Source organism: Pristiophorus japonicus, chromosome 16, assembly GCF_044704955.1.
Source record: "Pristiophorus japonicus isolate sPriJap1 chromosome 16, sPriJap1.hap1, whole genome shotgun sequence".
Lineage (NCBI taxonomy): Eukaryota > Metazoa > Chordata > Chondrichthyes > Pristiophoridae > Pristiophorus > Pristiophorus japonicus.
The window spans coordinates 120,599,723-120,625,397 of record NC_091992.1 but is presented as its reverse complement, the minus strand read 5'-3'; the positions used below and the strand labels follow the sequence as shown (position 1 = coordinate 120,625,397).

The 25,675-nt window shown below is 44.0% G+C and overlaps 1 protein-coding gene across 1 annotated transcript in view; it reads left to right on the top strand.

Moving 5' to 3' along the window:
* The window catches only part of map2k6 (mitogen-activated protein kinase kinase 6), a 122,183-nt gene extending 102,832 nt beyond the window's left edge, over nucleotides 1-19,351 (top strand). Inside the window, exon 12 of the mRNA XM_070857764.1 lies at nucleotides 18,564-19,351. Within this exon, the coding sequence (XP_070713865.1) occupies nucleotides 18,564-18,641 (78 nt within the window). The 3' untranslated portion in view covers nucleotides 18,642-19,351. The remainder of the gene's footprint in view (nucleotides 1-18,563) is intronic.
* The last annotated feature ends 6,324 nt before the right edge of the window (nucleotides 19,352-25,675 follow it).

The following is a 25,675-nucleotide window of genomic DNA, read 5'->3' as shown; positions in this document are numbered from 1 at the left end:
AACGTTAGTGGGAGTTGTGTACAGACCTCCAAACAGTAGTAGTGATGTTGGGGAGGGCATCAAACAGGAAATTAGGGGTGCATGCAATAAAGGTGACTTTAATATGCACATAGATTGGGCTAACCAAACTGGAAGCAATACGATGGAGGAGGATTTCCTGGAGTGCATAAGGTATGGTTTTCTAGACCAATATGTCGAGGAACCAACTAGGGGGGAGGCCATCTTAGACTGGGTGTTGTGTAATGAGAGAGGATTAATTAGCAATCTCATTGTGTGAGGCCCCCTGGGGAAGAGTGACCATAATATGGTGGAATTCTGCATTAGGATGGAGAATGAAACAGTTAATTCAGAGACCATGGTCCAGAACTTAAAGAAGGGTAACTTTGAAGGTATGAGGCGTGAATTGGCTAGGATAGATTGGCGAATGATACTTAAGGAGTTGACTGTGGATGGACAATGGCAGACATTTAGAGACCGCATGGATGAACTACAACAATTGTGCATTCCTGTCTGGCGTAAAAATAAAAAAGGGAAGGTGGCTCAACCGTGGCTATCAAGGGAAATCAGGGATAGTATTAAAGCCAAGGAAGTGGCATACAAATTGGCCAGAAATAGTGAACCCGGGGACTGGGAGAAATTTAGAACTCAGCAGAGGAGGACAAAGGGTTTGATTAGGGCAGGGAAAATGGAGTACGAGAAGAAGCTTGCAGGGAACATTAAGGCGGATTGCAAAAGTTTCTATAGGTATGTAAAGAGAAAAAGGTTAGTAAAGACAAACGTAGGTCCCCTGCAGTCAGAATCAGGGGAAGTCATAACGGGGAACAAAGAAATGGCAGACCAATTGAACAAGTACTTTGGTTCGGTATTCACTAAGGAGGACACAAACAACCTTCCGGATATAAAAGGGGTCAGAGGGTCTAGTAAGGAGGAGGAACTGAGGGAAATCTTTATTAGTCGGGAAATTGTGTTGGGGAAATTGATGGGATTGAAGGCCGATAAATCCCCAGGGCCTGATGGACTGCATCCCAGAGTACTTAAGGAGGTGGCCTTGGAAATAGCAGATGCATTGACAGTCATTTTCCAACATTCCATTGATTCTGGATCAGTTCCTATCGAGTGGAGGGTAGCCAATGTAACCCCACTTTTTAAAAAAGGAGGGAAAGAGAAAACAGGGCATTATAGACCAGTCAGCCTGACCTCAGTAGTGGGTAAAATGATGGAATCAATTATTAAGGATGTCATAGCAGCGCATTTGGAAAATGGTGACATGATAGGTCCAAGTCAGCATGGATTTGTGAAAGGGAAATCATGCTTGACAAATCTTCTGGAATTTTTTGAGGATGTTTCCAGTAAAGTGGACAAAGGAGAACCAGTTGATGTGGTATATTTGGACTTTCAGAAGGCTTTCGACAAGGTCCCACACAAGAGATTAATGTGCAAAGTTAAAGCACATGGGATTGGGGGTAGTGTGCTGACGTGGATTGAGAACTGGTTGGCAGACCGGAAGTAAAGAGTAGGAGTAAATGGATACTTTTCAGAATGGCAGGCAGTGACTAGTGGGGTACTGCAAGGTTCTGTGCTGGGGCCCCAGCTGTTTACATTGTACATTAATGATTTAGACGAGGGGATTAAATGTAGTATCTCCAAATTTGCGGATGACACCAAGTTGGGTGGCAGTGTGAGCTGCGAGGAGGATGCTATGAGGCTGCAGAGTGAATTGGATAGGTTAGGTGAGTGGGCAAATGCATGGCAGATGAAGTATAATGTGGATAAATGTGAGGTTATCCACTTTGGTTGTAAAAACAGAGAGACAGACTATTATCTGAATGGTGACAGATTCGGAAAAGGGGTGGTGCAACGAGACCTGGGTGTCATGGTACATCAGTCATTGAAGGTTGGCATGCAGGTACAGCAGGCGGTTAAGAAAGCAAATGGCATGTTGGCTTTCATAGAGAGGGGATTTGAGTACAGGGGCAGGGAGGTGTTGCTACAGTTGTACAGGGCCTTGGTGAGGCCACACCTGGAGTATTGTGTACAGTTTTGGTCTCCTGACTTGAGCAAGGACATTCTTGCTATTGAGGGAGTGCAGCGAAGATTCACCAGACTGATTCCCGGGATGGTGGGACTGATCTATCAAGAAAGACTGGATCAACTGGGCTTGTATTCACTGGAGTTCAGAAGAATGAGAGGGGACCTCATAGAAACGTTTAAAATTCTGACAGGTTTAGACAGTTTAGATGGAGGAAGAATGTTCCCAATGTTGGGGAAGTCCAGAACCAGGGGTCACAGTCTAAGGATAAGGGGTAAGCCATTTAGGACCGAGATGAGGAGAAACTTCTTCACCCAGAGAGTGGTGAACCTGTGGAATTCTCTACCACAGAAAGTAGTTGAGGCCAATTCACTAAATATATTCAAAAGGGAGTTAGATGAAGTCCTTACTACTCGGGGGATCAAGGGGTATGGCGAGAAAGCAGGAAGGGGGTACTGAAGTTTCATGTTCAGCCATGAACTCATTGAATGGCGGTGCAGGCTAGAAGGGCTGAATGGCCTGCTCCTGCACCTATTTTCTATGTTTCTATGTTTCTATGAAAGTCATGGGAGCTCGGAGCTCCCATTGCTATGAATGAGAATACTAGATGTTCATTGGTGGTCCAGGCCCACTTGATCCCAGGATATGCATACGATCCTGGAAGACGAGTTTCCGTACATTGGACTGCGAAACTAGTCCTCGGACCGCAATCCTGTGTTCCTCTGGGACCACCAGGTACTTTCGTTAAAACTTTTTCAGTTGGAGGCGTTCGCCTGCAGAAGCCTCCGACCGCAATTTTCCCCCCCAATATATGGAACGCCGCACTTTTATGTGCTGCCGTACAATGTACAACATGTTCCCGGTAATTAGCTGCTGGGAATTGGTGTTATTGCTGTTAAATGTAGATCACAGCTCACACCGTTATTTTAAACTTGCAACCCGAAGGTGCGGCTTTGCGCCAAAGTGATGGATCTTCCACCAGAACAGATACAGAACAACAGAGCCTCGGGACTCGGGAGTGTGTTTCAAAAGTCACAGTTTGACTGAGGAATGTTAGGTTATCGTTAACTATTAATTAAGCTCTCCTGCATAGACTTTGGAAAAGCACACTTGCCCCAGCAGCTAATGTGCCGTTTTACTGCAGTATAGTATCAGCCGTGTTATCCCATGTACAGCAGGTTGATTGGTTGCTGGCCTGCGAGCACCATCTGGGCAGGCTGGGGAGCGGAAGGAGCAGCGTGGAGGCATACCACTCCAGGGAACAGCGCGTGCTGGAGCAGGAGAGCAACGGAAGTGAAGAGGGATGTCACCAAGGTCCAGGTCGATGATTGCAGCGTGGGCAGGTACAGCAGGAGCGGTGAGGTCAGGGCGAAGGAGCAGTGAGAGATTGTAGAGGGACGTGATCGGGGCCCAGGAAAGAAGAGGAGGGCCCAGGGGCAGCACGGGCCAGCCCACACTGCGATATGTGCGCGCACTTGGTCCGTGCAGCAGAGCTGGTCTCCAGTTGTCTTGGGTAATCCTTGCCGCTGGACCAAGACCTAGCCCTGTCAAGCCCGTGTGGTGGCTGGTGTGCAACGGCCACCACACGTTAAAAAAATCCACGCACAGGCATCTTCCACCCTTCAACATGTAGTTCGGGACCTGGAATATTAGGTCCTTCATTGAAACACCTGTGAACTTCTTGACGTGGAAGCAAGTCATCCTCGATTCGAGGGACTGCCTATGATGATGAATGATCCCGTGTACCTCACCATCATCATCATTGTTAATCTTTACCCTACATCATAAGTGAGCCTATTCAGAAGCTGCATGTATCCCTCAGTACAATATGTCAACAAGACCTTGCTGAAATAAAACATCTTTTTAAAAAATCTGAAATGTCTTTTCTTAATTGAATATGAGAACAGAGAGCATCCATGGTTTATCCTTTGCGAAATGGACTGGCTCAATGCCTGTGGTTTGACTATGGTGGCACTCTGAAGTGCCGCCTTTTAGTTTGCCTGTGTGGTGTTACTGCCCAAAAAATACAGTCTGTACAGACTTTCCTCCCAACCCTCCCTCCTTCTCGTGCAACATGGATAAAGTGGTTTGGTTGATGGCTGAACTGTTCAGTTGGTTTAATTTATGTTTCTCCAGATGATTGAATTTATGACGGATGTAGAGCATTCTGTGATTTGCACTATTAAAGGTTCCTCTTGTGGGGGAGTCTAGAACTAGGGGGCATAGTCTCAGAACAAGGGGTCACCCATTTAAAACAGAAATGAGGGGGAATTTCTTCTCAGAGGGTCGTGAATCTTTAGAATTTTCTACCCCAGAGAGCAGTGGAGGCTGAATGGGTCATTGAATGTATTTAAGTTGGAGATAGACAGATTTTTGAAAGATAAGAGAGTCAAGGGTTATGGGGAGCGGGCAGGGAAGTGGAGTGGAGGCCAAGATCAGATCAATCATGATTTTATTAAATGGTGGAGCAGGCTCGAGGGGCCTACACCTGCTCCTATTTCTTAAGTTCTTGTGTTCCTATAGTACGGACACGTATGGTTATCGGAGCCAGTGCAGAGGTACTTCATTCACAATTAATCAGTCTTGGTGGAATAGCGGCTGTTGTGGAGTATTAAAAATATAACATTCGACACAAAGGTCCGTATATAGAGAAAATAATTGTTTATTAAAACCTGATTAATCAAGAGAGAACCGGTTGCATCAGTACTGCTACTGGATGCTTTAATCCCCGGTCTCGTAGGACAGCCTGCACTGTTACGTTTTATACAGTCGTAATACAGTCAAAATAATGAAACTACGCGGGGAAGAGTTCTATTGGTTATTTGTCACCAGTCCCCGCCCACCTGCTAATAATACATTGATTAATACAGTTACAGTAATTTCATTGGTTACTACAGTTACAGCAATATCATTGGTTACAGTAATTTCTAATGATTTCATTGGTACATTCAGTTATAGCCACTGTTGCTGGGGAGCCCCCCCACCCCCCAATCTATAGGTTACGTATTACGTCTCTGTGAACATGTTCCCAGGTTTTAGCTCTCAGACTAGTGTCCTTCACAAATACATCTGGCTAGCCTCATTTCAAAGTGGCTTTGTTTCTGCTATCTCGTGTGACTCGAACATGGCTGCCTCAGCTCGTTATTTTTGTGAGCTGTCTACATTTCTTTTGTTTATACTCTCAGGAGTGTTACCTCTTCAGAGGATTCTTTGACCTTAGCCCTGGCCCCTTGTGAGCATGTTGTTCTTTATTTCAGCCTAAATGCTGGAAAGTGGGATCCAGCTATTCCTCCATGAACGCATTAAACCATTCTCTCAGCCTTTCCTACTTTATGTTTTAACTTTACCAAATTACTTTGCCCCTGATTAAGGTTTTCGCTAGTACAGCGGCCCTTAAACGCCCCCTCGGGGTTTTGCTGATTCGTATCTGTACAGTTTGTTTCCCACTCATCCGCTACTCAGCGCAAACCTTCTGATGCTATTGTACCCGTCACTTGATGTCCTGCACTGTCGCGTTCGAGGCCACGGACACGGGCCAGCTTTATCTCTGCTTGGCCATCAACGTCACAACACTTAACAAGTGTGTGAAATTAGCTGTCCTGCACTACAGACAATGGGATGAAAGTCAACGCAGCAATCCAGGCTTAAGAGTCCAGTTGATGATAAGCTGGCAGAAATGTTATTTTAACATTCAAACTGCTCAATTGAAGATATATTTCATCAAATATTGTCGCGAAACATCAGTGATGTGAAAACCTTTGGTTGCACCACCTCCAGCTTGGAATCTGGAGGTACACTGCCATTTATCTCATTCCCACAAAGCAATGTCATTGTTGCTACAAATTGAAGCTGCTTTCAGTTTTGGACGCAGCTCAGTGTGAGTTTGCTTCACCCCGTGAGGCCCTGCTCCCTACAGGTTTCGTGTTACACTGCACACTCCAGCCACAGAAGAACATGATGCAGTCTCCCGTCTGGCTTGCACCACTGCTGTGAGTTCTCATTCTTTCTCCATGTGTAAATCCTCCCAGTGACTATGGGTGAATGGCCAATGTTCAAACTAAAACACCCAATTCCTGCCTGATGTCTGCAAAATAAACAGGATTTGAACAGGAGCAGAGTCTGGTTCAGATGCCCATTTTAGAAAAAAAATGTATATTCTTGGGAAGTGGGCAGTGCTGGCAAAGCCATGTTTATTGCCCGTCCATGGTTGCCCCGAGAAGATGGTAGGACGCCGCCTTGAATAGAGATGGTTCGTACAACTTGGGAGCTTGCTTGGCTGCGACAGAGGTTATTGAGAGTCAAACTCTTCGTGTGGACTGGAGTTCCATGTAGGACATCCAGACTTTATGGTAATTGGCAAATTCCTTAATGAAGGACCAATAAACAAACAAAATATTGCAGCTGCTGGAATCTGGAATAAACGCAGAAAATGCTGAAAATCTCAGCGGGTCAGGCAGCATCTGTGGAGAGGAAGCGGAGTTAACGTTTCGGGTCGATGACCCTTCGTCAGAACTGGAGAGTGTTCCGAAAGAACGATTCTTCACAAGCACTGAGAGGGGGAGGGGAAGAAAGAACAAAAGGGAAGGTCTGTGATGTGATGGGGTGGATGACAGGAGAGATTAGAGAGACAAAAGGGATGATGGCCCAAATTCAAATGGTAATGCCAGAAGTTAGAAAAACATTTGTCGAGATGGGGTGTGAATGGCTGGATAATGACCAACTGCTTTCTCTCCACAGATGCTGCCTGATCCACTGAGATTTCCAGCATTTTCTGTTTTTATTCCTAATGAAGGACATCAGGTTGTTATGACGATCTGATATCCCACAAATTACCAGCTACATTTTTTTAATAAGTCACTACTTGCCTGATTGCTGGCCCAGCACTATTGTACCTGTATTTGCTCTTGGTCCTCATGTACTAAAATGTGTTCTGCATTTAGTTCCATGCAACCTGAAGCAGGTACTGGTTTGGAAATAAGATGCCGTGTTATTGCCAGGGGGGTTAAATTCTTCTGTTGAATGGAATATCCAGGAGAAATACACTTAATCCTCTGCATCACCAAGACCACCTACTTCTATCTCTGTAATATACCCCATCTCTGCCTCTGCCCCCGCGGCTGCTGAAACCCTCATCCACGGCTTGGTTACCTCCAGATTTGACTATTCCAACACTCTCTTGGCCAGCATCTCACCGTCCACACTCCGTAAACCTCAGCTCGTCCAAAACCCGCTGCCCGTATCCTAACTCGCACCATCCTGTTCACTCCTGTGCATGCTGACCTACATTGGCTCCTGATCCGGCGATACCTTGCATTTAAGATTCTCATCCCTGGGTTCAAATCCCTCCCCGGCCTCGCCCCTATTCTGTAATCTCCTCCAGCTCTACAACCCTCCGAGATCTCTGCACTCCTCCAATTCTGGCCTTTTGTGCATCCCTGATTTACCGCTCCACCATTGGAGGCCATGCCTTCAGCTAACTTGGCCCTAAGCTCTGGAATTCCCTCCCTAACCTCTCTCTCTCTCTCTCTCTCTCTCTCTCTCTCCATTTAAGACGCTCCTTAAAGCCTACCTCTTTGACCAAGCTTTGGGGCATTCATCCTAATAACTCGTTATCAAATTTTGTTTGATGATACTCCTGTGAAAGCGCCTTGGGACCTTTTACTGTGTTAGAGGCGATATAAATGCAGTGCTTCATTAAGCCTCCCATTTGGGTAAGTATTGGTGGTGCAGCTCCTGATTTGGAAAGAATGATGCTTTCCAAAGTAAGTTTCTGTTTTGCTGAATCACTGTTTAATTTGAGTCAGCATCATCATCATCATAGGCAGTCCCTCGGAATCGAGGAAGACTTGCTTCCACTCCTAACATGAGTTCTTAGGTATTTGAGTCAGCATGGCAGTAATATAAGGAGCAGGCACTGGACCTTAAAATGGGAGAATGATTTCACAGCTCCGTGTGTCCGAGACTGGAGAGTGTTGGAGGGAGTTCCACAACAGAGCAGATGGAACTTTATGGAAAAAAAAATATTATGTAAACAAACCCTGCACAGAGTATTTTAATACACTTTGAAGGTTAGTGATGGAAAAAAAGGTCTCGACTTTCAAATAAGCAGACCTGGAAGCCTTGAATCGTTGATGCTTTTACGTCACTAAGAGCGTAAATCACTTGGAAATTATTTTGTTTTGGGTTAGGATTGCAGTCTTGTGAAATGATGTGGGTTGTCTGAAGAGGTCATTTATATTGCACCATCTATTGTTAGTTTTATGTGACACCATTAGAATGTTGCCACCACAGGCTGCCCGTAATTGAAGTGTTGAAATTAAAGTTGTGGTTTGACTGGGTACCTGATCTACACTATTGATGCTAAAGTACAGCTTCTCATTATTGATACTACAGTGCAGTCTCGGTTGAAAATTCCATTCAGACAAAATTCCTTTTAAGGCTTTTCCAAATCCAGTTTACATCTTCGCTTTCTGATGTAAATGTACTTCTTTCCTGATGTGCAATGTCGACAATTTCCCTGCCCAGCTCACTTAAACTGCTATCTGGTTAGAATGTGGACCTCACTACCACAGGGAGTGGTTGAGTCGAATAGCACAGATGCCTTTTAAGGGGAGGCTAGATAAGCACGGGGGGGGGGGGGGGGGGTGAAAGGAATAGAAGGACATGCTGATCCGGTTAGATGAAGTAGAGTGGGAGGAGGCTCATGTGGAGCATAAACACTGGCATAGACCAGTTGGGCCCAATGGCCTGTTTCTGTGCTGTATATTCTATGTAATCATTTTTGAAACTCATCAAATTTTAAGTAAATAATAATGATCGGACATTGGGAGACTTTAGAAACTGGGCAGAGTCACTCCAATCATAGGATTCCATAGGATATACAGCTCAGAAACAGCCCATTCGCCCAACCAGTCCGTACCGGCGTTTATGCTCCACTCGAGCCTCCTTCTGTCTTTCCTCATCTAAATCTATCAGCACTACCCTCTCTTCCTTTCTCCCTCATATGCTTATCTAGCCTCCCCTTAAATGCATCGATACTATTCGCCTCAACCACTCCCTGTGGTAGCGAGTTCCACATTCTCACCACTCTTTGGGCAAAGAAGTTTCTTCTGAATTCCCTATTGGATTTCTTGGTGACTATCTTATATTGATGGCCTTTAGTTATGCTCTTCCCCACAAGTGGAAACATTCTCTCTGTATCCGCTCTATCAAAATCTTTCATAATTTTAAAGACCTCTATTAAGTCACCCCTCAGCCTTTTTTCAAGAGAAAAGAGACCCAGCCTGTTCATTCTTTCCTGATATGTATACCCTTGCAATTCTGGTACAGGTACAGCATCAAAAATCCAGAGTTCCGGAATCCATACTGTTCGGGAATCCAAACATAGGGACGATCCGTGGCGGGGTCGTCCGGAATCCAGAAAATGTTCCGAAATACGGACCCCCGCCTCGGGCTGCCATTGACCTCTGCCCCGCTGGACTCCCTGCTCTTTACCTCAGCCCGCTCGCTCCTTACCTTAGCCCCCCCCTCACCTCAGCCTCCCCCCCCCGCCTCGTTTCTCACCCCCCCCCCTATCGGGACTCCCCCTCTCCTTACCTCGTTTCCACCCCCACCCCCACCCCCACCCCCCTACCTCGGCCCCCCCGCTCCTTACCTGGGCCAAGGCATTTCCAGACTCAGGACGTCGGAATGAATTTTTTCCCCTCCCTAGGCCCAACCGCAGCCTTGGTCTAAATTTTAAGTATTTAATGTTCATTCCGGTAAGAACTGTCCATTTTACCTCGTTTCGCCTTTAACCGCCGAGAATCTTGGTGCAGGATCCATTTTCTCGCCGGGCAGTATTTTTTAAACTTTTTTAATGGAAATTTTCGCCAGTGATATTTGCGGAATCTTAGAGGTCTTTCTGGGTGGCAATCGGGCGGTGGGGGACTTTTGGAAAAGTATGGCCCTTTAAGTGTGGTCTAATCAAGGTTTGATACAGGTTTAGCATAACTTCCCTACTTTTCAATTCTATACCTCTAGAAATAAACCCGAGTGATAGTTTGCTATTTTATGGCCTTGCTAGCCTGTGGTGCAACTTCTAATTCAAAGGGTACTCCGAGATCCCATTGGTCCTCTACCTCACCGAGACTTGCACCTTCCAAGTAATAAGTGACATAGAAACATAGAAATTTACAGCGCAGAAGGAGGCCATTCGGCCCATCGTGTCCGCGCCGGCCGACAAAGAGCCATGCGGCCCTTGGTCAGCGGCCCTTGGTCAGCAGCCCTAAAGGTTACATATAAACCTATGAACAATGATGGAAAGGCAAAGAATACCCAGCCCAAAAGTCCGCCTTGCAGAACTGCGACACCCCTTATACTAAAACATTCTACATTCCACCATATGATCTCCTGGGAGAGGCAAAAACCAGATTAAAAACCCAGGCCAACTTGGGGAGAAAAAAATCTGAGAAAATTCCTCTCCGACCCATCTAGGCGATCGAAACTTAGTCCAGGAGATCACCCTGGCTGTATTCTATTCTCTGCAGTACTTACCATTATATCTGCTCCGTCCAACAAAAGGTCATCCAGTCTAATCCCAATTACCAGCTCTAGGTCCGTGCAGGTTACTGCACTTTAAGTGCCCATCCAACTATCTCTTAAAAGTGGTGAGGGTTTCTGCATCCACCACTCTTCCAGGCAGCGAGTTCCAGATCCCAACAACCCTCTGCGTAAAGAAGCTCCCCTCAAATCCCCTCTAAACCTTCCACCAACCACCTTAAAACTATGCCCCCTCGTAATAGACCCCTCCACCAATGGAAATAGACCCTTACTATCCACTATGTCCAGGCCCCTCAATATTTTGTACACCTCAATGAGGTCTCCTCTCAACCTCCTCTGTTCCAATGAGAACAAACCCAGTCTATCCAATCTGTCATCATAACTAAGATTCTCCATTCCAGACAGCATCCTAGTAAATCTCCTCTGCAATCTCTCTAGTGCAGTCACGTCCTTCCTATAATACGGTGACCAGAACTGCACGCAATACTGCAGCTGTGGCCTAAACTGTCTATCTCTGTCTTAAATTTATTCAATGGCCTAGTTTCCACAGTTCTCTGAGGCAGCGAATTCCATAGATTTACAACCCTCTGAGAGAAGAAATTCCTCCTCATCTCAGTTTTAAATGGGCACCCCCTTATTCTAAGATTATGCCCCCTAGTTCAGGTCTCCGCTATCAGTTGAAACATCCTCTCTGCATCCACCCTGTCAAGTCCCCTCATAATCTTATATGTTTCGATAAGATCACCTCTTATTCTTCTGAATTCCATAGAGGCCCAACCTATTCAACCTTTCCTCATAAATCAACCCCCTCATCTCCAGAATCAACCTCGTGAACCTTCTCTGAACTGCCTCCAAAGCAAGTATATCTTTCTTTAAATATGGAAACCAAAACTGTACGCAGTATTCCAGGTGTGGCCTCACCAATACCTTGTATAACCGTAGCAAGACTTCCCTGCTTTTATACTCCATCCCCTTTGCAATAAAGGCCAAGTTTCCATTGATTTTATTACTTGACTGATCTTCTACCTCAAGTCCACTTATCGGCCCGATCCCATATCCCTTGATTCCCCGCTAGTCCAAAAATCTATTGATTTCGGTCTTAAATATACTCAATGACTGAGCCTCCACAACCGTCTGGGACAGATAATTCCAAAGATTCACCACCCTCTGAGTGAAGAAATTTCTCCTCATCTCAGTCTTAAATGGCCGACCCCTTATCCCAAGACTATATCCCCTGGTTCTAGACTTTCCAGCCAGGGGGAAACAACCTCTCAGCATCTAGCCTGTCAATTCCCCTCCGATTTACATAGGATTACAGAGGATATCCTGCATAGAAACAGGCCCTTCGGCCCAACCAATCCATGCTGGCGTTTATGCTCCACTCGAGCCTCCTCCCATCTTTCTTCATCTAAATCTATCAGCATAACCCTCTCTTTGGGTAAAGAAGTTTCTCCTGAATTCCCTATTGGATTTCTTGGAGACTATGTTTTATTGATGGCCTCTAGTTGTGCTCTTCACCACTAGTGGAAACATTCTCTTTGTTATGTGACGTACCTATTCTTCCTACCAACATGTACTACCTCACATTTATCTGTATTGAAATTCATTTGCCAATTATTTGCCCATTTTGCAAGTTTTTTAATGTCTTCCTGTAATTTGTAGCAGTCCTCCTCAGTATTGACTAAACCTCCCCGCCCCCCCCCCCCTCCCCAAATTTGGTGTCATCTGCAAATGTAGAAATTGTGTTTTTGATTCCAAAATCTAAATCGTTAACGTAAATTGTGAACAACAGTGGTCCCAGCACTGATCCTTGTGGAACACCACTACCCACCCTCTGTCACTGTGAATAGCTACCCTTTACCCTGACTCTCTGTTTTCTGTCTTGAAGCCAGCTAGCTCTCCATTCTGCAACTTGTCCCCTGACTCCGCATTCTCTGACCATATCCATCCGTCTATTCTGCGGTTAACTTATCGAAGGCCTTTTGAATATCTAGATAAATTATATCTGCTGCATTATTAGTGTTTACTCTCTCTGTTACCTCTTCAAAAAATTCAATGAGGTTGGCCAAGCAAGTCTTTCCCTTTTGAAATCCATGCTGACTATTCATTATTATATTTTTTGTTTCTAGATGTTCTTCTATTCTCTCCTTTAGTAGGGATTCCATTATTTTCCTACCACCGATGTTAAGCCGAGTGGTCTATAATCCCCTGGACATTGTTCTATCCCCCTTCTTAAATAAAGCTATTACTTTAGCTATCCACCAATCCTCTGGTACTACACCTTTTTCTAATTATTTCTTAAATATGTGTAGTAATGCCTCTGCTATCTCTTCCCTAGATTCTTTTAAAATACATGGATGCAATCCATCTGGACCAGGGGTTTTATCCTCTGAGTTTGATTAGTTTATTTAATATATCCCCTCTTATTTTAAATACACTTATCACATTACTAATCTCATCATCCAATGTTCTATCTCCCTGTTAAATACCAAAGTGAAATGACGATTTAATATTTCTGCCATCTCCCTATTGTTGCCTGTCTATCCCTTAAAGGCCCTATTCCCATCCTAACCTTTTTTTAAATTGATGTGCTTGTAAATTTTTTACTATTTCGTTTTATGTTCCCTGATAATTTAATTTCATAGTTCCTCTTTGCCTTTCAAATTATTTTTTTGACTTCTCTCCTAATCTCTCCATATTCTCTCTCATCATGCACTCCCCTGCAGTCTATGTACTTAATGTATGCCTCTTTCCTTACCCTCAATTGTTCCCTTATGTCTTTATTCACCCACGGAGTCTCATGGTGTTTAGTTTGTTCTTTTAGCTGAATATATTTTTCCTGCACTCTGTTGAACACCATTTTAAATGTTTCCCATTGCTGTTGTTTGCCAATATTGTTGCCCATTTTATATTCCCAAGTTCTATTCTCAGCCCCTTAAAATCAGCTTTTCTCCAATCTATTAACCTGGTTTTCATCATACTTATGTCCTTCTCTATTATCATCTTAAAGCCTATTATATTATGGTCACTTTTGCCTAGATGTTCCCCTAATTTTACTTCTCATCTGCCCTGGTTAATTCCCCATTACTAGATCCAATAGCGAATCTTCCCTTGGACTTTTTACATATTGGGTCCTGTTCTATAACTCTATTTACCCCCTTCCCATCAATGTCCTCCCTTACTTTATTCTTTCCTATGCTCTGTTTTCCTGTTTTGTTTTTATTTAGGCTGATTACATTTCTTGTCGATCTTCCTCCCCTCTTTTCCCCCCCCCCCCCCCCAATCTTACTAGTTTAAAGTCTTTTTTCACCTCCCTAATTACCTTTTCTGGTTGGACAAGGGTCCCATCTCGGTTCAGGTGGAGTGTGTCCCATCCCTTCTCCTTCCTGTGCCAGAGCTGGTGCCAGTGTCCCATGAAAAGGGACCCCTCTTTCCCACACCTTTGGCCATGTGTATCTCATTGGGTGTTTCTTCAGTTTAAAATATAATTCTCAAGCTCGCCCCCCCCTTCCATTATGTAACTTACTTTCTCACGCATAGAAACAGGAGGGGACCATTCAGCCCCTCGAGCATTTTCTGCCATTCAGTTCGATCACGGCTGATCTGTATCTTCTGTTGTGATATTCCAGTGCCGCACACCATTCCCCCAGCAACAGCTTGCTTTCAGGTGCTGTCGACCTGGTACGCTAGGAAGTATTATCTTGGCAGTGGTGTGGATTTACTCACTCTCTTTCCACTGGCCATGTTTGTTTTTTCTCATCACTTCTTGCCTCTTCTTGCTGACCTGTGATTAGAGATTCAACATGTGGTGGGGATTGTCTCCTACCCCATCACTGCACCGTGCAACATTGTGTTGCATCTCAATGGACGTCTCGTGTCCATGTTACTGGACGACCGAGTCATCGGAGATTAAAAAAAATTACTGAAGTTTTCTTTTGTCCTTAGGCTTGAGAGCCTTATGACAGTGGCCACGTTTGGAACTGTATTTAGTGTTCCCTTTGTCCATTTGTAAACAAAAATGTACACTTAAATAACTTAAGGAAACTTTACTGGAGAGGAAGTGCTTTTGATGTTCAGAATCTGCTGCCACTTTAGTTACTGTGAATTATTATTTCGCCCCTTTCTTTACCCTGTGTTGACACCTTCTACAGCTGACTGGGCATGTGGTCTGCTCCAGGGCTTCTGCAATCCTGTTCGGAACTCCCCCCGCAGGACGTTTGTTAAAGCGGCTCAGAGGTGGCCCCCAGCCCAAGGTCCTTCCCCCCCCCCCCCCCACCACTCCAGGAGAATCACACGGCCACACTTCATATCGCTGCGAACCTTCGGTTAAGAGCTCGAGTGAATGGGGAAAATTGCTGGTGCAAGAGATAATTGGCAGGGGTTTCCATTCATAATTACTGTCTATTGGGCTTTGCTGGAAAGTGCATAAGTGTGGACTTCAGCTGAGGTCAGGTTGACCTTAACTGTGCTGATGGCCTGTTATGGATGAACAGCCTCCTGCCGTTGTTGAATCAGTTTGGGTTGAGATAAGGAACAATACGGGGAAAAAGTCGCTGGTGTGTACAGTCTATAGACCCCCTAACACTGTTGGACAGAGTATAAATCAAGAAATAATGGAGGCTTGTAAAAAAAGGAGCAGGCTTGAGGGGCCAAATGGCCGACTCCTGCTCCTTTGTCTTATGTTCACTGTCCAGGCTCACGGAATAAGAGCCACGCGGGTGAGGTACTGTCGGGTCAAGAATCGCAGCTTCAGGAGAAAAAGAATAAAAACAGAGAATCTGAGCAGGAGAAACAAGAATACGGGAAGGAGCTATCTTGAAATAATTCATTTAGAAGGCATTAATTTAGTGGAAACTAAGCCATGAAAATGTTGAATGGTGTTAATAACTTGATTTAATTGGCTGTGTTAGTAGTCGGGCCTTGTTATTAAAAACTCCCCCAACCAGCCTGCTTAAGGTATCATTTTTCTTTTTAATCTAGATGTGTGGTGGATTTTTCCTTTTCTGTTTCTGGCTAACTTTTCTACCAAAGGCACTGACTCCCAACTTCGATAGTGACGTTGCTGTACCTGTACTACCTCCCTCCACCCACAGGTGATCGCTATTCAGCTGTGAGCCCCAACAGTAAATGCCAACGTGCTAGTCAGCCGCAGAGAGCATCACAGCCGAACCCGATCATGACCTCGCCTAACGTGTCAGGACATGCTTGACTAATTTAATGGGGAGGGTTTCTCTGGCCAGCCCCCGCCTCCCGCCAAGGAAAGTTTGTGTAATGAGAATATGATGGATGTTGTATATATGGCTTGTCAGAAGGATAAGATGTCACAGAAGAGGCTTGTGAAAATTGAGACGCATGTTATTAAAGGAACTGACAGCTTGAATAGAAAGTAGTTCAGGATCAGAAAGCATGGAGTGGATAGAGTTCAGTTCAGAGAAATGTGAAACGGTATATTTTGGGAAAACTAGCACTGAAAGGACATCTGCTATAAATGGTTATGATTCTTAAGCAAAAAAGACTTGCATTTATATAGCGCCTTTCACGACCACCAGACGTCTCAAAACACTTTACAGCCAATGAAGTACTTTTGAAGTGTAGTCACTAGTAATATAGGAAAGAAGAGCGAGATTTTGGGGTGAAGTTAGAGGAACCTTTAAAAATGTGGCTGCAGATAAAAGTTTCTGGGTTTTATATACAGGTGCATTGTATACAAGAGAAAAGGAGTGATAATTTTCCAGGACATTGGCCATGCCACATTTGGAATATTGTGTGCAGCTCTGGGCTTCCCATTGGCGGAAGAATATTCGAGCGATGGAGACAGTATAGTGAAGATTCACAAGAACGATATCCAGGAATGAGCGGGTAAAGTCACGGAGAAAGGCTCAAAAATTTTTATCTCGCAAGTTAAGGGGGACCAAGTAAAAGTTTTCATAATCATGAAAGGATACAAGAGGATAAATAGTGAATTCTAACCAGGCATCAACTGTGGATTTTCCTGAGAATGAAGGTTGAAGTTATCACACCGTGTAATGTATGTACCTGTGAGCATACTCACAGGTGCGGTGCATATACTACCCACAGGATCAAGAGAAAATGGAATCTTTTACTCCAATTTGCTATTGAGTCAAAGATTGTAACATCATTTGAAGGGAATTGGATAAGTATTTAAAAAGGAAGAAGATAGAACTTGCTTCTATATAAAGCACCTCAGGACATCTGAAAACATTTAACCAATAGACAACTTTTCAAGTGCGATCACTATTGTAATGTAGGAAAATGCTGCAGCCAATCCGCACGAAGCAAAGACCCAGCAAACAGGATTGAGCTGCATGACCAGATGATCTGTTACTGATATTTAGTAGTTGGCTATGTTGGATAGTCCCGGCTGCGGTGGTGAATAACCATAGATTGTACTGTTGGATAATCATGGTAATGTCGATAGCAGTATTGGATATGTAAATTGTAATTTTGGATAATGTTGACGGTTGTGTTGGATAACGGATTGTTCAGGTGCAACGTCCTGAATCTGGAACTCCGAAAATCGGAATTGTCCAAAAACTGGACATTTTGTGCATCGCTGATGGAGTCGTCTGGAATTATTGTCCGAAAACCAGACATTTTTGAAGCCAAACCCAAAATCCGGCGCGGATCAGTTGAGGATTCCGGATTTCAGACAAAAAAATCAAGTCTGAAATCTGAAATCCGTGCCAGATTTTGTGTTTTGCTGGATTTCAGACTCTTGATTTTCTTGTCTGAAATCCGGAAAACCCCCAAAAATGGCACGGATTCTGTCCCGAGAATTCCGGATTTCGGACGCTGTACCCGTAGTCTAAAAGATAATGCTGATTTGCAGTATGGGATACGTAAATTGCAATGTTGAATAAAGTAGATTGGAACATTGGATTGATACGCTGATGATTTTCTATATCTGGTTTGGGTTGAGGAAGAGTTCATCTTTGTTCATTTGTAGGTAAGTAGAGTTTTCTGCAACTATTTACCTCCCTCGAGTTGAAAGTATAATTTATTCATAGTTTGTTAGAAAGAGATCTCATGGGGACAAATCATCCTTCTCCCTTGCTGTGTTCTTCAAGCTTATAGAAGTGAGGTGAAAAAGAAAATTAATGATCAACTATCAGACTTGTTGTTGCATTATGCCACAATCTGTGAATTTTGCCCATGTGGACATATGATTTGGATAAGTATTTGAAAGGAAAGAACTTGCTTTTATATAAAGCACCATTCACGTCCTCACGTCCTGAGAGTATATTGGCTCCCATTGCATTTAACTGGCCGACCAATTATATACTAGATTTAGATTTTTTTTTAAATGCTCAACTCTTTTTAAATCACATCTCGTGTGTCAGCCTTGGCTCAGTGGGTAGCACTCTTGTCTCTGAGTCAGAAGGTTGTGGGTTCAAGACCCATTCCAGAGACTCGAGCACAAAAATCTAGGCTGACACTCCAGTGCAGTGGTGAGGGAGTACTGCATTGTCGTGGGGGCCGTCTTTCGGGTGAGACGTTAAACCGAGCCCCCATCTGCTCCTTCTGGGCGTAAAAGATTCCACGGTACAATTTTGAAGAAAAGCAGAGGAGTTACCCCTGGTGTCCTGGCCAATATTTATCCCTCAATCAACATAACAAAAACAGATTATCTGGTCATTATCACATTACTGTTTGTGGGAGCTTGCTGTGCGCAAATTGGCTGTCGCATTTCCTACATTTCAAAAGTGACTACACTTCAAAAGTACTTCATTGGCTTTAAGGCGCTTTGGGACATCCTGAGGTCATGAAAGGCGCTATATAAATGCAAGTCTTTTTCATTTTTAAGTTAAAACGTTATAACTAATCTGGACGTCAATATATTGATAGTGAATCTGCAACTACCTGGTTTAAAATTTTGGGTGTTCTACACAGGTAAAGCTCACATCTCTAATTGAAAGTGGAAGTAAAACCATTACTTGAATGCTAACCGCTTGTGTTTCTCTGTTCTCCGTAGCAACATCCCTTCTTCACTCTGCACGAATCCCAAGCAACTGACGTGGCGTCTTTTGTGAAGCTTATTTTGGGCGATTGAAAGGTTCCCCGTACAGTGCAACAGCTTTTACCATTTGTCCATCTACACGCTCTCCTTTGGGATGAAATCACAAGATATTTTCTGCCATTGTTGATCTTGGAAATGTATCAAGCGTTTCAAAAGTAACTCTGGTCACTGGCAAGAACGGGATAGGGGGAAAAAACTCATTAACAAATTTGTGCAGTTGAAAGAAAAAGTCCAGTACTCGCCTCTCTAAATGTCCGAGCGGTACGGTGCAGTCCTTTGGAAAAAACCTTTTGTTAAATATTTTTCACCGACTTGAAAAAAACAAATAATTGGTAGTAAGTTCACTTTTTTAATGATTTGATTTTGTTTTTAATTTAAGTGAATAGTTAGAGGGTTGTGTTCTCATAATTAATTATCTGCAAGGACTCGCTGTGTGACTGTGATAAAGACTTGCATTGATTCCCAATGATAATTGGGTCTCTTAAAGGCCAGTTTAAGCTTCTGAAAATGTAGAGGTTTGATGCAGGTCTGTACCGTGTGTGAGGGTGCGTGTGCGTGTGTTTTAAATAGGTGCACTGAAAATTGTGTGTCTGCAGGCAAACCAGGGGATGTACAGACGACCAGCTCGATTGGGCAGGTACCACGGTGGAGCCAGACTTTGCCACGGCATACCCTGCCCCACTCTGCGTCCATATGGTGTGACTTTGCTGTGTGTAAATAATGTGATGTGTAAATACGTGATCACCTCCATAAACGTAGCGACTCCGGACACATAGAAGTAATGCCCCCCCCCCCTCCCCCCTCCACCCCACCCCATGACAGACTAGATCCAACACAGTCTACAACTATTAAGTGGCTGCATCTTTTTGTATTTTCACCTGCAGCGCTAGATCGCGGAGCCACTAAAATAAAACTGCTTCCGATCAGCAAACACAGCCCCATAAATTTAATTTATTTAAAAAAAAAATTCAGATGTTCGTTTATTCAGCCTAATATTGTATATCGTGCACATCCTATTAATTATGAAGTGGTCAGGATGAAGATTGTATTTATACATAACGTTTGTACAGGTCACTTTTAAGGCTGTATTAGATTTTAATAAGCCCATTGATTTTAATTCGTTGCAGTTTAAAAAGCAAGATGCATTTGAATTGATTTTTTTAAAAAAATTGGTCAAGAAACTGAATGTCGTGAACTTGTGGCCCACAAGTAGTACAGATCTGACACTTACAACTCATCTGCCCTTCCTTTTACTATTTAGCGTGTCGCCAGTGTCTTCTGGGACATATCCCATCTCCTGGACCATGCAGAAAATAAATAATTGAGTCAGGAACGACTTATTTAAATCTTGAGTTTTATTCATTCATGTGAAAATTGACACTTTTTTCCTTCCCATGCTTCTGGTGGTAATATCCTTCCCTCCCCCACTTTTATTCAGTCCTCTTTTTGAACGGGAGTATATGACAGTTCAGCTCCGATACCGCGGCTGTTACCATCAGTAGGAACTTTTGGTGAATCCTGTGTGACATGGGAAGGATGAGATGGAGGAAGCTCATTCTCAGGAGAGCTCCAGTGTGAACGTGTGTTTACAGTCTCTCCTCATTGAAAATCGAAAACACTAGTACTGCAGCTTCTAGCCTTCCTCTCATAAGATTATGTTACTCATTTCTCCATTTTCTTCCCCCCTTTCCTGAAGGCAAATCCAGCGAAACCTGTTGTTCCACAACCATTGCTACTCCTGTCACTCAAGTAGCCAATATTTAATCCCTAGATTGTGCACAGATTTCTTTCCTCCAGTCGTGTAGTAAGTGAGGTGTGCTTCCCTCCCCTGAGGTGGAATGCCTTACTTTTGTGAGGTGCTATAGATAGTTACAGAGGTACTATACAAAACCACTTGTCTACACTGTGAATTCTCAATCCGCAATGAGCTGCTTTCGGGCAGTGTTGTTATCCCAACACGAATGGGCCCTTGACCGTGAGCCCCATGTTGAAGCTTTGTAAACAGTGCTGAGGAGGGGCACTGCGGTATCACTGGATGCTGTGAGCCGCAGGGTTAAGTGTGTGACGTATCAGTATTTTGCCTGCACTTTTCCAGTTGGAATGGGAGTCCGCTGTTGGAGGGGTTTTGGGTGAGCTTTGCTTTCCTGCGAGTGTGCTGCCTGATGCAGGACCTTTTAAGACCACTGGAAGCTTTTGTGAAGGATGTGTGGTCCCTCCGCTCTGTTAATTGACCAGAACCGCTGCTTGTGCTAGAAATCCAGCTTCCTTCAATTCCCAAGAAAAACACACATATTTTAGATTCCTTTTTTCAACGCTGTTTTTCAAAAACTGATCATGTTTAAAAATGACAATGTTAGAACAGTCTTCAAGCGTCTTTTACAAGCAGCACTTCCTGTAATATATAGCAGCTTTAAATCCCCAATTTTTTGACCCAATTCCTAGAGCAAAAAAAGACTTGCATTTATATAGCACCTTTCACGACCACCGGACATCTCAAAGCACCTTACAGCCAATGAAGTACTTTTGGAGTGTAGTCACTGTTGTAATGTGGGAAACGCGGCAGCCAATTTGCGCACAGCAAACTCCCACAAACAGCAATGTGATAATGACCAGATAATCTGTTTTTGTTATGTTGATTGAGGGATAAATATTGGCCAGGACACCGGGGATATCTCCCCTGCTCTTCTTCCAAATAGTGCCATGGGATCTTTTACGCCCACTTGAGAGGGCAGACCGCTTGAAGATATCCTACAGAAAAAGACAAAATTGTCCAGGGCAATATTTAATAGACCTTTGAAGGTGCAACATCTGAAAAAAGACTTTGTGCAGAATTAGAATTTAAAAAAAAAAACGGGGTGGTAGAAATTAAGATATTTTTAAAGATTAGCTTAAGTGCCCACCGACGAACGTTGGCAGCTTGTTGGACCTTTTTACAATAATGCACTCCTACGTAAACCCAGTGAATTCTATTGCTTTCAATGAACATGTCTGAAAGCAAACACTTTGCTAAATCACAGCACCTTTAAACATACAGAGGTAACATTGGGCATTTATTTAGCGTAATGATCTACAGATAGTAAATCTAGATCCTTGATATGGCTGAAAACATTTGCAATTTAACCAGTCCACTTAATATTTGGGAGGTTAGTTTCTGGTCCCTGTGCCGTTTGACTGTTGGGAGTGAGAATGAGTGGACGATTGTGCAGTGCTGCATCAGCAGGCTCTTGGAGCTGCTTTTAGATTGGCTCGGACGCTCTGCTGGGACCTGATGCATAGGATGGCAATTCAAAAGCTAATTTCTTCCCAAAGGCTGGTGGGTCAGGAGGGCCCGGTGAAATGGAAGAATTTATCTGCCTCAGTGAGTTAGGAGCTGGTGTTACTGCTTTGGGTCTCGCACAGCTCCAGATTGGTAGAGTTGAGTCTGGGTGGTCACAGGTTAGCAGTCTGGCTACATTTACATGGGACAGAAGTAGCCAAATTGTTTTAGCCCAGCAATTACTGGTAACGTTTTTTTTCAGGGATGAAGTAACTACTTAGACATAGAAACATAGAAACTAGGTGCAGGAGTAGGCCATTCGGCCCTTCGAGCCTGCACCACCATTCAATGAGTTCATGGCTGAACATGCAACTTCAGTACCCCATTTCTGCTTTCTCGCCATACCCCTTGATTCCCCTAGTAGTAAGGACTACATCTAACTCCTTTTTGAATATATTTAGTGAATTGGCCTCAACAACTTTCTGTGGTAGAGAACTCCACAGGTTCACCACTGGGTGAAGAAGTTTCTCCTCACCTCTGTCCTAAATGGCTTACCCCTTATCCTTAGACTGTGACCCCTGGTTCTGGACTTCCCCAACATTGGGAACATTCTTCCTGCATCTAACCTGTATAAACCCATCAGAATTTTAAATGTTTCTATGAGATCTCCTCTCATTCTTCTGAACTCCAGTGAATACAAGCCCAGTTGATCCAGTCTTTCTTGATATGTCAGTCCCGCCATCACGGGAATCAGTCTGGTGAATCTTCGCTGCACTCCCTCAATAGCAAGAATGTCCTTCCTCAAGTTAGGAGACCAAAACTGTACACAATACTCCAGGTGTGGCCTCACCAACTGTACAACTGTAGTAACACCTCCCTGCCCCTGTACTCAAATCCCCTCGCTATGAAGGCCAACATGCCATTTGCTTTCTTAACCACCTGCTGTACCTGCATGCCAACCTTCAATGACTGATGTACCATGACACCCAGGTCTCGTTGCACCTCCCCTTTTCCGAATCTGTCACCATTCAGATAATTGTCTCTCTGTTTTTACCACCAAAATGGATAACCTCACATTTATCCACATTATACTTCATCTGCCATGCATTTGCCCACTCACCTAACCTATCCAAGTCACTCTGCAGCCTCATAGCATCCTCCTCGCAGCTCACACTGCCACCCAACTTAGTGTCATCCGCAAATTTGGAGATACTACATTTAATACCCTCGTCTAAATCATTAATGTACAATGTAAACAGCTGGGGCCCCAGCACAGAACCTTACAGTACCCCACTAGTCACTGCCTGCCATTCTGAAAAGTCCCCATTTACTCCTACTCTTTGCTTCCTGTCTGCCAACCAGTTCTCAATCCACATCAGCACACTACCCCCAATCCCATGTGCTTTAACTTTGCACATTAATCTCTTGTGTGGGACCTTGTCGAAAGCCTTCTGAAAGTCCAAATGCACCACATCAACTGGTTCTTCCTTGTCCACTCTACTGGAAACGTCCTCAAAAAATTCCAGAAGATTTGTCGAGCATGATTTCCCTTTCACAAATCCATGCTGACTTGGATCTATCATGTCACCTCTTTCCAAATGCGCTGCTATGACATCCTTAATAATTGAGTCCATCATTTTACCCACTACCAATGTCAGGCTGACCGGTCTATAATTCCCTGTTTTCTCTCTCCCTCCTTTTTTTAAAAAGTGGGGTTACATTCCATAGGAACTGGTCCATGGGTCCATGAGTCTATGGAATGTTGGAAAATGACTGTCAATGCATCCGCTATTTCCAAGGCCACCTCCTTAAGTACTCTGGGATGCAGTCCATCAGGCCCTGGGGATTTATCGGCCTTCAATCCCATCAATTTCCCCAACACAATTTCCCAACTAATAAGGATTTCCCTCAGTTCCTCCTTCTTACTCGACCCCCTGACCCCTTTTATTTCCGGAAGTTTGTTTGTGTCCTCCTTAGTGAATACCCGAACCAAAGTACTTGTTCAATTGGTCTGCCATTTCTTTGTTCCCAGTTATGACTTCCCCTGATTCTGACTGCAGAGGATCTACATTTGTCTTTACTAACCTTTTTCTCTTTACATATCTATAGAAACTTTTGCAGTCCATCTTAATGTTCCCTGCAAGCTTCCTCTCGTACTCTATTTTCCCTGCCCTAATCAAAACCTTTGTCCTCCTCTGCTGCATTCTAAATTTCTCCCAGTCCCCGGGTTCACTGCTATTTCTGGCCAATTTGTATGCCACTTCCTTGGCTTTAATACTATCCCTGATTTCCCTTGATAGCCACGGTTGAGCCACCTTCCCTTTTTTATTTTTAAGCCAGACAGAGATGTACAATTGTTGTAATTCATCCATGCGGTCTCTAAATGTCTGCCATTGCCCATCCACTGTCAACCCCTTAAGTATCATTCACCAATCTATCCTAGCCAATTCACGTCTCATATCTTCAAAGTTACCCTTCTTTAAGTTCTGGACCATGGTCTCTGAATTAACTGTTTAATTCTCCATCCTAATGTAGAATTCCACCATATTATGGTCGCTCTTCCCCAAGGGGCCTCGCACAACGAGATTGCTAATTAATCCCCTCTCATTACACAACACCCAGTCTAAGATGGCCTCCCCCCTAGTTGGTTCCTCGACATATTGGTCTAGAAAACCAGACCTTATGCACTCCAGGAAATCCTCCTCCACCGTATTGCTTCCAGTTTGGTTAGCCCAATCTATATGCATATTAAAGTCACCCATGATAACTGCTGCACCTTTATTGCATGTACCCCTAATTTCCTGTTTGATGCCCTCCCCAACATCACTACTACTGTTTGGAGGTCTGTACACAACTCCCACTAACGTTTTTTGCCCTTTGGTGTTCTGCAGCTCTACCCATATAGATTCCACATCATCCAAGCTAATGTCCTTCCTAACTATTGCATTAATCTCCTCTTTAACCAGCAATGCTACCCCACCTCCTTTTTCTTTTATTCTATCCTTCCTGAATGTTGAATACCCCTGGATGTTGAGTTCCCAGCCCTGATCATCCTGGAGCCACGTCTCTGTAATCCCAATCACATCATATCTGTTAACATCTATTTGCACAGTTAATTCATCCACCTTATTACGGATACTCCCTGCATTAAGACACAAAGCCTTCAGGCTTGTTTTTTAACACCCTTTGTCCTTTTAGAATTATGATGTAGTGTGGCCCTTTTTGTTTCTTGCCTTTGTTTACTCGGCCTTCCACTATTGCTTTTTACCTTTCTACGATCTGTTTCTGACTCCATATTACTTCGCCCTATCTCACTGCATAGGTTCCCATCCCCCTGCCATATTAGTTTAAACACTCCCGAACTGCATTAGCAAATGTTACCCCTCGGACTTCAGTTCCAGTCCTGCCCAGGTGCAGACCATCCCTTTTGTACAGGTCCCACTTCCCCCAGAACTGGTTCCAATGTCCCAGGAATTTGAATCCCTCCCTCTTGCACCACTGCTCAAGCCATGTATTTATTCTAACTATCCTGCTCCCTCTACTCTGATTAGCACATGGCACTGGTAGCAATCCAGAGATTACTACCTTTTTGAGATCCTACCTTTTAATTTAACTCCTAGCTCCCTAAATTCAGCTGAGAGGACCTCTTCCCGCTTCTTATCTACATCATTGGTACCTACATGTACCACGACAACTGGCTGTTCACCCTCCCTCTCCAGAATGCTCTGCAGCAGCTCCGAGACATCCTTGACCCTTGCACCAGGGAGGCAACATACCATCCTGGAGTCTCGGTTGCGGCCGCAGAAACTCC